We start from the raw sequence: 12693 nt of genomic DNA, 5'->3' as shown, positions 1-12693 counted from the left end.
GTGGCAAACCTGGACACACTGGGGTGTACATCTCATAAGCTTAACACACAGGGAGGATCAGGATGGGTGCAAAAATAGTTGAGTAATAATTTGGTAATATTGTCATTTTTTGTTTGACTTTCCAATTCGAACACATGCAAATAAATAATTCAAGATTTGATAGGAGTTAAATATATTCTGAGAATAGCCTGAAAAATTGCAGCCTTGAATGAGACATTTTGTTTGAAATGTAAATGAATCCCTCCTATTTGTTTCTGCATTGATGGGAGGTGAGTGCACTTGGTGTGCGTGGCAGCGGTAAAGTGTATTTCTTCTCCCAGATCTCCTCCGCAATGCCGCAGGACACAAAATGTGGCTCCCTGATGGCGAAAACAGCCACAGCTAAGGCCTGTAAAGCAGCTGCAGCGAAAGGTGAAAAGCAGTAACGTTTCTATTCAGGCAGAGTCAGACTCAACCCCTAACTGTGAGACCGTTCTCTCTACAGATTTGGACCATTTCAATAGTTGGCTTTCTTTTCAAAAGATTAACTTTCCTACGCTATTCTTGAGCAGCTGTTAATGCAATTACTCCGCATACGGAAATACCAGAATGTCAGCGATTCCCTGGATTGCGGAGCATGCTATTGTCGTATGTATGCCCAAACATGTGAGGACACAGACAGACAGACAGACAGACAGACAGACACTCGCTCTCTAGAATCTGTTGAAGTTTACAAGTTTTAAGCACACAGGGTTTTGTTGCCTTGGAATGATAATTGTGAATTTGTCTTTTTTTTTTTTTTTTTTTTTTTTTTTGGGTAAAGGGAGGGGAAGCTGCAGGGAATCAGCGGTTGTCAAAATCTAAGAAGTGATATTGTCATACCAGCCGGATGGCCGTCTGGTGTTTGTTTAAAAGGGGAGGGAAGAAAAAAAAACAGTCCAGGCGATTGAATCATATCTTCTTGCCAATACGTCCTTGCGTTCCCACCTCCATCATTACAGCAACATGTTTTATTTTCAGCAGTGCTGTTCTCAGTGACTCATATCCCAGAGCCATGTGCTGCTCAGTTAGGCCTCAGATCCCTTAAACATGGACCAAGCGGTCATGAGAAATACTCTTGTAATGCACCAGAGATTGCACTCAGACTGTACTAAATTTATGTTGGATATTGTCAGGATGAAAACATGTTATCCAATAAATGTGTGAGGTTTAACTGCTTTTGTCATTTTGATCTCTTGTATCAGCCTCAAAACAAACCTGGGTTTTGAGCACATTTTCCCTCCAAATGCACGTAAAGACTAATATATCTCTGTATTCATGTGTCATCCTTCTCTCACAGGTAAATGGGATCTTCAGGCCTTCGTCAAGAAGTTTGATCTGGGAAAGCCTGTGGCCACTCTGCAGTTTCTCACCCAAAACTACAAAGACTGAAAGATGCTCAGATACCTGAAAGAAGAATCTGTCAATACAAATATATAGAATAAGATGTTCCCCCACTTTCCCTGAATTAAACAGCATCAGTTCTTCAAAGCTTGCAACAGGTCAGCCCTCTTTGCCTCTATCTTATCGTTGAGTTAGAAAGAGACTTCCTCTTTGTGTTACAGCAGCTACAAGGTTTTGATGTTGCCCTGTATCTCTGTCACGTGGTGCGGAGCAAAGGATTTGGGAGATAGATTTTGACCTCACTGGGGATTTCTTATTAGTTTCCGAACACTGTCGACAAGAGAAGGAAGACGGCCCCGATATCACAACTCAGTGTGGAAAGAGTTTATTCTAATTCAGGCACGGAAACACGTCAGGGCCAAAAAAAGGAAGTGGGAGGTGAAACCGAGACCGCAACACAGCCGGATGCCGCAGTGGAACTTGAACCAAAATACTCTACAGAGTGACAGGACAGGGGGGAGGGGCTGCAGGGCCTGTGGTGTGTCGGGTGAAGGGAACTTGCTGTTTGTGTAATTGTTTATCATATTTCCATTGACCACTTTCACCCCAATCGGAAACATTAGGTGATTTCAGGTCCTTATTGTTCCCTTTTTTTTCTTTTTTTTTTCAAAGTAAAAGCAGCTCTAACACATGTTGAAGTGTCCTTGAATGTAACTTTGGAACAATGAACCTGTTTTGAACTTTGGACAGTTGCATAAGAGGCCTACCTGCCAGGTCTGCAGAGGATGATGGGGATAAACTTTTCAACCCTTTCACGAGAAGATACTTTTCTGACTCCATGGGTCTTTGTAGAGGGTGGGTCAGAGTACCCCCCATGAGGAATATTGGTTTCTAACCAGCAACTCTCCTCTGGGAGGGGTTTGTATCAATACCCCAGATGTCTGGAAAAGGCTGGATTTACATGAGGGACTTTGATGTTCCGATGATCAATCTTTAGTTGGTGGTTTCATTGACCCTAATTTGGTGTCTCATCAGTGGGCTAGGCAGGAGTAGGTAATGGAGGTTTTTGTTCCTTTGGTGGTTAAGCCAGCCTTGGTAAACCCCTATGTGCCCTCTCCATGAACTCTGGGAGATCATTGATCAAATTGTCCTGCATCTGCTTTGTTTGCTTCCCCGACTTAGCAGTCAAAGCAGCCGTGTCCACAAACAAAACAACCAAAACAATGCACATAAGCACACAGTTAGTCAGACAGTCCATTGCTTTTGAACAAATGTTAAGTATCCGTCAGTTGGAATATCGCACTTGACCTTGATTTACCCATCTTATTTGACTTATGAAATCACATTTTTAACAATTGGCAAGTGGAGTATAATTCCACACTCATTGTGAGGCATGCCAAGTGGGAGAGCATTCTTCCAAAAACCACCTACTTGAATCCATCAGTACACCATTGAAATGCCAAGATTTGTACTTCCAAATACACTGTGCATTTTTTTTCCCTCTATATCTCGGAGATATCCTGCCAAAACAGCTGGGTTTTGCCACTCGGCTTCCTTGAATGTGTTTATTTTTACTCCAAATGTCAGGAGAGTTGAAATATTCTGATTAAGAAAAACTGACAGCTGTAGTTCAACGGTGCACAGTATATTGCCTTCTCTGAAAAAAAAAAAAACCCTGCTCACATCCCCTGATAATATGGCGAAGGCATTTAATATTTTCTTAATTTATTCAAACTTACATTAATTAAAAGGAATTTGTATAATCAATTCAATTGCCTAACCGGCACTAAGTGATCTAATATGCATTCTGACTTGAGTCTCCATTCTTTTCTCGCTGCTGAAGAAGTGTGCAAGATTTATGTCACTGGAGACTTCCTGCAGTTCATCACTTGTGAGGAGTGGAGAGATGGATTTGAGTGTGACATCTGTTCAATGCATGTCAACAGTATGGTCCGCTGACCACTTTGCGCATGTATTCTCTGTGCGTTTGACCCCAGACAGACTGGTATTGTTCTGCAAATCGGACTGCAGAGAGTCAGTGCTCTCTGAAATGCTTGTCTCTGCCAAAATTTTTCACCAACAAGAAATGCAGAATTTTAAAATGCACCTTTTGACCTTTAAACATTATTGCTAAGGTATCTGCGTCAGCCTTGTGTCTTAATGCACGGTTTTATGTTTCCTATTAACTGTGAAAACTGCACATACCCAGACAGATAGCAGTGATTGGGTAGACGCTTAATGATCTTCAATTTCAAAATAGTAGACTTAATAGGAAAGTGAATCAGCATACCTTAATGGGTGATGTGATGATGAAAATGCGCCAAAAAGCTTCTGCACGTTTTAATTACCTCCTCCTTAGAAATGTGCAACCATTACATTTTTTTATAGTCAATCATATTGTCATGTGAAAGGCACGTTACTCTTATTTTAACTTCATTTAAAGTGAAGTTTCTCCACTGTGTGACTTGATACTAGTCATATCAGATGAAAGACATTCATTGTAAAGATTTAAGGTCTTTTGGGGAGTTTTTTAGTTATCAGAGTGTCATTTCTGGTTGATAGGTCAACCTAATAAATAGAAAATATCTCTCATGTCATGCTGTCAACATTACAGGATACATAGTCATAACAACTATAGAGGCTTTTGCAATATGGCATAAAGGATATACGGTTACTGTCGGTATAACCGGAACCATTTTATCTTTCCAGATCTCTCACTAACAGCAAGGAACAACAGTTGTAGTCTTCCCCCATGGAGCCTGGAAAATACAAAACTAATTTGACTATATATCCACAGTGCCTGGGCAGTTTTCCACTGTGCTTTAAAATGAGCTTGCGCTTCCATGGAATCCCCATATGCAAAGGAGCTGGGACGCTGCAATCAAAGGGATCTAACGCTGTCGACAAACACTGCAGGCCGGTCCTGTGTGACCCAGCTCACAGTCGAGGAAATAAGCCTGCAACAGGTAGGTGTTCCAGCTCGGCTGGCCAACTTTCCAACCACAGAGCCACACAAACGCTTCCCCTGAGGAGACACACCATAGCGCAGTAAGTCCTCAGTCTGACCTGAGGGGATTCTCTCATTTGTTTGCATCCATAAACATAAAAGACTTTTCCATGGATTTCCCGCTGCATTGATCAACCTGTGATGGACTTCATGGGCTGGACAAAATAACAGGGACAACATACAATCTAATGTAGTAATCCTGCATAAAACACTCCAGTTTATACGCTTATGATATCATTTATGTATAAAGTGTATAATTTAAGAGGTCATAGGTCATAGCCTTGTTTTGTATGACATTATACCATCAGGCTTTCCTATTATGTAGTCCAAACCAAGTGTAACTATTACGTTTCTTGGTAAGTTTAATTATGCAATGGTATTCAAATAAGTGTATGAATTCATTCTCTAGAGGTGTGTTCAAGTTAATTCAGAAAATATTTCATTTAATATTGAGGTATTAATTTGTTTCTGATGCAGTTTGCTTGATAGGAGTCAAACTTTTAATAAGCAGTCCAGAACTGCAGTCACTGTATCACAAGCTAAAAACAGGGACAAAAGCACATCACAAATGACCAATTTAACTTTATGTGCCTTTTGACCTGGACCAATGTACAAAAAGTGATACAGAGACCCAGTTTAGGGAGTGAGTCACTATGAGGCAGATGAGTAATTTAACATAAATAATCTATGTTTGGTCTGACACAAGAGTGTCTAATGTTGAATCAAGTCCATCAGGATCATTGTTGTCCGTTCTGTTGATTCAAGGCGCACAAGACTGTGGACAAGATGCCCTGAGAGGACTCTGCTCTGCCTGCTGGCGCGACTGCTGCTCGTAAAAACACACGCAGACGTATACATGGAGGACTTGCCTGTGGTAATGAGACACACAAGATCATTGGCTGCTCTGTTTGTGTAAGCCCCCTAAACACAGAGCATGATTCAGACTAATTCTCCCACACACTCTGTTTACACTTCTGGTTCATTGAGGTACTATTAATTTCTCAGGTCTGAATATTCAGGCTCTGACATTTCATTCAATATTTTCTGTGAATTTTTGCAAAAGGCCTGTGTGTTTTATGTTACAGCTACAGCAGAAAATAGTTAAAGTTCATAGCGAAGCAAATCCTCACTAAACTAGTAATTATGAGTGCAGAAGCTGATAACTATGATAGGATGGTGAAATGAAAACAGTGGATGACCTCAGAGGCTCTCAGTAATTTTTAGCTTTTTGTGTAACAATCTGAATCATGAGGGGGATATTTCTGAAACAGTATAAGTAAACCACTGGAGGTGATTTTTCACAAGTTGGCAAACTGCTGAAAAGCGAGCCATGACGCTTTGTCCACTGTCATCTCTTTGAACGTCTGTGGCTTCCGATCACTTTTCCACTTCTGCTTCACCCGGAACTCACATGTCCAAATACAGACGCGATGGGGCGGGGCCGGACACTGCCTTATTTGGAGTTTCCACTTAAGCGGTCACTTGGGCTCCAAGTCAAAGCAAGCCTGTTGAGGATTTACAACGGGCTTGCAATATTTACAAGCGATTAACTCCGCCAATTACTGTCTTTGTAAGTGTTGCTGCATGAAAAGGAGGCTTGGACAAGTGTTCTGCAATACAGGACGGGCACAAAAGTGTGTGAGAGCAAAATGACAAGACTGTTCAGAGAGCTTATGTGGACCAAAAGTAGTTTGAAATATAAGCCAACAAAAAAATATCTCCCTGTGTTAGTGGCAATTGAACAAACAGTATGCAGGCCAAACTTATAAAGTAATGTGTTTTACAAGTTGCTGTCTCTGTAGTCACAACACTGTCTTTCTCCTTCAAACACACACACACACAGCTGCGTAAAAAGCTCCCAGTGTCCCCGACAGTCCACTATGGACACCACTAATAAAGATAACGCTGTTGAATCACCGTAATGTTTTCCACAAGGACAGGAACAGAGGAGAACCGCCGGCTCATCCCGAAGAAGGACGCAGCTAGAGGTGCCATGTAGATGTGTAAACTTTGTAGCCACTATCTATCTATCGGAGCCTTTTGCCTCCGCTGTAGTTTCCACCGCCTGACGCGCGGAGAGCCTGGGCGCTGGGCGCTCTGTCCATATATGGTCATCTACGTCACGCAAATGTTCCATCCCCCTATTTAATACAGGCAGACTGGAGTCCCCTATCCAGCTCCAATAGAGCAAGTAGAGCTGCTCTTGTGCAACCAACACCACCACCTCCTCCACTGATTCACAGACTTCAAATTCCCCCACAAGCAGCCCATCAGCTTCCACAGTGATCAGATTAATAACAACAGTAGCCTGTGATCACACAGGAGGAGATAACCGGCGCTGCTCGTCCTCCGCGGGATACTTGGATAGCTACAGCAACAGGATCCATCCCTGCTCCTCTCCCATCTGATTTTTTCACGCCTGATCCACACCTGTGTTTTCCACTTTGAAAACACCCGCTGTTTTTTTGTGTGTAACTTGGATACCTGCGCGTTGTCCTTTTTATAAATGTCGGACTGAATATAACTGCTATGACAGGGAAACTAGCGGAGAAGCTCCCTCTTACGATGAGCAGTTTAATAAACACGATCCCTGACAGTCTCTACCCAGAAGAGGACATCCCGACGTCTATGAATATTTTCACCAGTACGGAATCTATTAACCACTATTCACAGATGAACACAGGTAAGATTTTACATTTACTTTTTTGTGTTTGTGTGTGTTTGGATTAAAGTAGTTCAAAGTGCGATGTGCGCGGAATGGCAACAGTTGTCTTGGGGCTCGGAGCACCTGTTTGCGCTCTGGCTGTTGCGCACAAAGGCACACTCCCGTACTGGATACTTTTCACGGGGTCAGGTGTATCAGTGCCCACTGTGAATTAGATCCACCTTAAAAATGACTTTCACCTCGGCTGTGTGATTTTGTTTTGTTTTGTTTCTTTTTTTATTTTCTTCCCGTGTCCGTAGCCGAAATGTCAGACTTCCAAACGCAACGTGATTAAGGCAACTATTCTCATGTCAAAAAGTTTTTTTTGTTAATCCACGGCTAAAATATTAAATTCAAGCAAATGTACCGTATTTACAGTGATTTTAATTCCCCGGAGCTGAGGCGTGTTTGAGGAAATGTCACACGAACGGCTGGGGAGAAAAAGGCTGTTTTACGCAAAGTCCACTAAAAACGCAAACGGCTCATGACTGAAACTGAAACCCGTGGGTTATGAGAAAATGCGTCTAATTAATGTGGTCAAAGTACAATTGCCTCTGATGTATTAATCAAACATGCACCCGCAAAGATGGGTCAACTACTTTGGACAATGACTTTCATTCACAGATTGAATTTTAGTAGGCGTGTGTGGCTGCTTTCCCCTATATGAAACATGTTTGGACGCAGGGCCCCTGAACCGTCTGAGTCACTAAATTGCGAGGCCGGTGATATTGATTGATTTATTGCTTAGTCCAGATTAATGTATATTTCTGATTAATTCAGACGCCTACATAAGGAGGACTTGTTAGTTCGGCTCAGTGTTTGGCATTAAATCAATCACTAATTGTCCAGGCTCACCTTCTGAGGTGATGGGTCAACGCTGCACGAAATATACTTAATTCCTCGTGTGGCTCAGATCTCCATGTGATGCAGTGACCACAATTAACATTCCCCTTGTAGAGCATTGTTATCATGTCCAAGTTTTTTTGTTCACAAATTAAAACAGCACTTCTGTGGAATTTAACCCGACATATTTCCCCCTTGAAAAGTGTGCGTTAATTAATTCTCCCAGCGCCAGGTCGTATAAATAGTGTACTGAATTTTTTAAATAAGTGGATTAAATTTAAGCGACACACATTTGGTGTTTCTCTATAAATACGGCAGTAAAATGTTTTTTATGTGACCCCTTGCAGAATTTATTTCAACAAATGGAACAGGGAAAAAAGATGTGGCAGAACTCAGGTGTGTGTTGCGGTTTGAAGCATGCCTGATATTGGTGAAATTCACATTGCAGACTCTAAAATTTGTATAAATGCCAATGTTGCATGTGCTATTTTTAGACAAATAACATAAATAGATTTTTAAAGTACAATGTTAGAATTTTACAGGTGGAGCAGGTGTGTGTGCTGTGCTCTTCAACACTGACCTATAAGAAAAGAGTGATGACTTTATTTCATGACCCTCATTCTGTTTAAATATCCCACAGCTCAGATTACCTCCAGCAGACTAAAGATTTAGAGTAACACGTATTAATATCAACTCAGGTTTGTTTTCTTAGTGTTATATTCCCAGAAAATTATGCCACAAGTGTCATTGTTCCTGTACCTCATGTGCTGAATGCTGTTGTGCAATATACATAATTTAGCTTTTGTTTGTTTCATTATGATTTGCCTTTAGTCAAATTCCAGCAGGCTGTAATTACTGAGAGTGAATATTTAAGCACCCCTGTGTATGATTTCCTGCAAATGAAAAGAGACGTCTATTTTAACTTCTGTTTAAGAAAGAATTCTTTTCAAATGTCTCACATTAAGCCCTCGGAGCACGATCAGCACATAAATGTATCCCCATTAAGCACATCTGCATGTGATGGTTTTTATGGCATCTTTGGAATAAGTTAAATGTGTGTGAGAGTGTGTGTGTGAGTGTGTGTGAGTGTGGAAGTGTGCGTATTCGGTGTGGAGTGTAAGATTCTGTACAATTAAAATATCAAGGAAATTTGTGAAAATGTTGTTAAGCTCACTAATGCAGAGATTGGATTGGAAACACTTAATTTTTTCCCCCCCGTTATGTGCAGATGTTCTATGCTGCAAATGTGTTTTGAATCCTTGAGCGTGATAGATGTGGCGTCTGCCTTATAATCCTCCCTGCTGTAAAGAAATCAGATCTTGCCATTCAGTTTGGCTGTCCTCCTGAGGGACACAATGACTGGATCAAAGGGGGTGTTTAGGTCTTGATTTATGAGAGCTTGTGGGATCTGAGAGAGAGAGACACCACTGTCTCACATGCAGCAGTCACTCACTTAACTTACAGGTCTGACAGCGCTCACATTTCTTTATGAACTGTAGTGGACTTCTTTTATTTTTGATTTCCTGTTGGCACAATATTACAGTGATATGCAGAGAAGCTGAATTTTGGACAAACCGAGGACTGACACTTCAAGTTCATATAGCTTGACAAAGTGAATTTTCTATTTATTTTTTTTGTACAACTTGTGCCACATTAGCACTTTTACAGGCTTTTCTAGCCAACTGATTGCATTTCATATTCATGTTTGTGCAGTCATGTGGATGATTTGCTCATGATATCTGTTTTTATTTGCTTTTATCTAGATAATATCATGGATCTGGGCATGGGAAGTGAGAAGGCAACAGCAGAGATTCAGTATGGATCCAGCTTCCAGTCCAACCGCAGCGGGCAGACTGTCACCTATCTGGGGAAGTTTGCCTTTGACACTCCTCCGTCAGGTGGCATTGGTGGCTCTGGCTGGTGCTCTGATAACAATATCATCAGTCTTGTCAGCGCGGGGATCCTGGGCGTTTCTCCATCGCCCGGCACGGTAACGACGCAGACATCTTCCTCCGCAGCCAGTATGGGCGGACAGACGTCAGATATGGAGCAGGTATACGGTCCGCCACTGCCTGCCTATTCCACCTGCAGTGACCTGTACCAGGACCAGGTCTCCTTCCACCACAGCCCCGCCACCAGCACGGCTCTAGCCTACCCTGGCAATGACTATCATTCCACATCCAAAGCCTCCATGGATGGCAGCCTTTTCTCCATGATCCCTGACTACAACCTTTTCCACCATCAGGGCGAGGTTGGCGTGATGGAGCACAAGCCCTTCCAGACCATGGACCCCATCCGAGTCAACCCTCCACCCATCACACCCCTGGAGACCATCAGGGCGTTCAAAGACAAGCAACAGATCCACCCAGGGTTCATCGGCGGGCAGCAGCACCCTCCTCAACACCACCCACCGCCACAGACTCTCACCCTCAAACCCATCCGACCACGGAAGTACCCCAACCGTCCCAGCAAAACCCCTGTCCACGAACGGCCGCACGCCTGTCCGGCGGAGAACTGTGACAGACGCTTCTCACGCTCAGACGAGCTTACACGTCACCTTCGCATCCACACAGGTCACAAACCTTTCCAGTGCCGAATATGCATGCGCTCCTTCAGCCGGAGCGACCACCTGACCACACACATCCGCACACACACAGGCGAGAAACCCTTCTCCTGTGAGTTCTGTGGACGCAAGTTTGCCAGAAGTGATGAGCGAAAGAGACACGCAAAGGTTCATCTGAAACAGAAGGACAAGAAGCCAGCTGACAAGAGCAGTGGGGCGGCTGGGAGCCACAGCTCGCCGCCCAGCTCCTGTGGGGGGCCAACAGTGGGAACGTCATGACCGTCACTACGTGCACTTGGACTGGACCCTCACCATGCCCCCTAAAGAGACTTAGGAAGAAGGGATCACGTCCACTATGAGATAAATAGGTGACTCTTTTCCTCTCTTTTACATCCCCTGCTGTTTTCAGTTCCTTCTATTTTGAGATGGATGCCTTTAGTTTAAGTCAGAGGGGAAAGGCTGCTACGCCCTTCTCCTCCAAGTAACTCAGAGCCTCAGCTACTGTAACACAGTGCCAACACACAGAAGGGCACCATGGCACATTCTGTCCACAAGGCCACTGTGTATCTATAGGTTTATCTACAGGATACACTGTTGTAAATTTTACCGAGAATTTCTAAATTGGAAGGAAGCCAGAATCCATCACAGGAGTCAAAAACAGACAAAATTACAATGGAGTTTAGTTTAAAGGGTGAGTTGTCTGGGATGTATGCATTAATTTTATTAGGCTGTTTAAAAGTGCAATTGGTTATATTTGTGTACTGTCATGGATACCTTATTAGTGGCACTTCTTTTTGTTGTTTTCGTTGAGGTGTCGTGTTTTTTTTTATAATTATTATTTTCTATTTGAATGTTGTTTTCTCGAAAGAATGTGCCAAATGTATTGTGGTGATACAGCCAACCTTGTTCTTATTATTGTGCCTGACATTTGCCAAACATAACAGTGATATCAGCTTACAGCACACGTCGAGTTAAAAGGAAGATCAGATTCAAACACCGTATCTCACATTTAGATTTACCTGCACAATTTGGTGAATTGTAGTTAACGACTGAATGGGTTACACAAAGCAACTGATGTCTTGTCCTATCACATGTGCTTATAAAAAGAAACATGCCTGCAGCAATCAATGCCTTTGCCAATACTTATTTATTTGTCGTCACTGAGAGACACTGTGTATTTTTGTTGCCTGTTTATGTGGTGTGACCAGATATAATTTCTGTTGCTTTTTTTAAAAGCTCACCAATACTGTTCATTTTTTCAGTTTTCTTGAGTTCTGCAATTATATGCAATATATTTGTGACATATGCCACCAACCGATAAATCAAGTTAACTAAGAGCACAGTTATACAGACTGAACTACTTATATAAATGACACTGGGTTGCAAACCAGCATTATATGAAAACAAAGCTGAATGAAGGATTCACAGTGTAAAAAGACGAAACTACTTGATTATAATCACAAAACGATGAGCAGCATATGGTAAAGAGAAAAATTAAAATGTCCAAATCCATGTTTACATCTTTTCTAATACAGAGAGACTGAGACTGAGTTGTAAAGTAAGGACTTGTTGTTTTTGTACAGTATACAAACATGTATGCAGGTAGCTACAGTAGAAGTTTCACTTTTGTACTCAAATGTCAAATGCACCATAACTCAGTATTAAATTGTGCATATATGTGCATGCCTACATGCACACTATGTAAATACAAATGTCTGCATAAACAAGAACTTTCAATTGACTGAATGCTTGTGCGGAATGTGTCTTAAAGTTTTAGTAATGTAGTTATAATACAGAATATTTTGTTGTCATAGGTCACTGCAGAAATTTTTCGGAGCACTGCAATAGTGCCAAATATGGTGTGTTATCTTCCATAAAAGAAAAAAAGAATAATAGCTTTTGCACCATTTGTACGTTTTAAAGTGGTAACTGGTTTAAGGAAGCACTAATGTGTTCTCTGAATAAACAGCAAGATTTTTTTTTTTTTTTTTTTTACATTTTAGCTCCATTATAGTCGCAATCACTTATTTTAATTAACACATTTTCCCCATCACATAGAAAACACTGGTTGTAGATACGAGACTTAATAATTGGATCCTTTCTTGGACAAAATACATTACAGAGCAGTGCCAATATTTTGCACATTCCTGATTGATCTTTGTCCTGTAGAAGGAAATCGCTCTTTTATCATTCAGTGAAACATTTTGTGTAGAC

The 12693-nt window shown here is 41.8% G+C and overlaps 2 protein-coding genes across 2 annotated transcripts in view; both read left to right on the top strand.

The window, feature by feature from the left end:
* The window catches only part of LOC125890460 (phosphatidylethanolamine-binding protein 4), a 61834-nt gene extending 59781 nt beyond the window's left edge, over positions 1-2053 (top strand). Inside the window, exon 7 of the mRNA XM_049579113.1 lies at positions 1319-2053. Coding sequence (XP_049435070.1) covers positions 1319-1410 — 92 coding nt within the window. The 3' untranslated portion in view covers positions 1411-2053. The remainder of the gene's footprint in view (positions 1-1318) is intronic.
* Positions 2054-6077: 4024 nt separating this feature from the next.
* Positions 6078-11607, top strand: egr3 (early growth response 3). The gene is made up of 2 exons (XM_049579232.1): positions 6078-7052; positions 9680-11607. Exons 1-2 carry the CDS (start codon positions 6899-6901, stop codon positions 10756-10758), a joined length of 1233 nt encoding a protein of 410 aa, XP_049435189.1. The 5' UTR covers positions 6078-6898; the 3' UTR covers positions 10759-11607.
* The last annotated feature ends 1086 nt before the right edge of the window (positions 11608-12693 follow it).

This window comes from Epinephelus fuscoguttatus, linkage group LG6 (genome assembly GCF_011397635.1).
Source record: "Epinephelus fuscoguttatus linkage group LG6, E.fuscoguttatus.final_Chr_v1".
In the NCBI taxonomy this organism is placed as follows: domain Eukaryota; kingdom Metazoa; phylum Chordata; class Actinopteri; order Perciformes; family Serranidae; genus Epinephelus; species Epinephelus fuscoguttatus.
The sequence above is the reverse complement of the archived record's forward strand: the minus strand, read 5'-3'. Positions and strand labels throughout refer to the sequence as shown.

Coding starts and splice junctions, on each gene's coding strand:
- egr3 (XM_049579232.1), top strand. CDS start 6,899: ATGACAGGGAAACTAGCGGAGAAGCTCCCTCTTACGATGAGCAGTTTA. Junction 7,053..9,679: donor CTATTCACAGATGAACACAG/GTAAGATTTTAC, acceptor GCTTTTATCTAG/ATAATATCATGGATCTGGGC.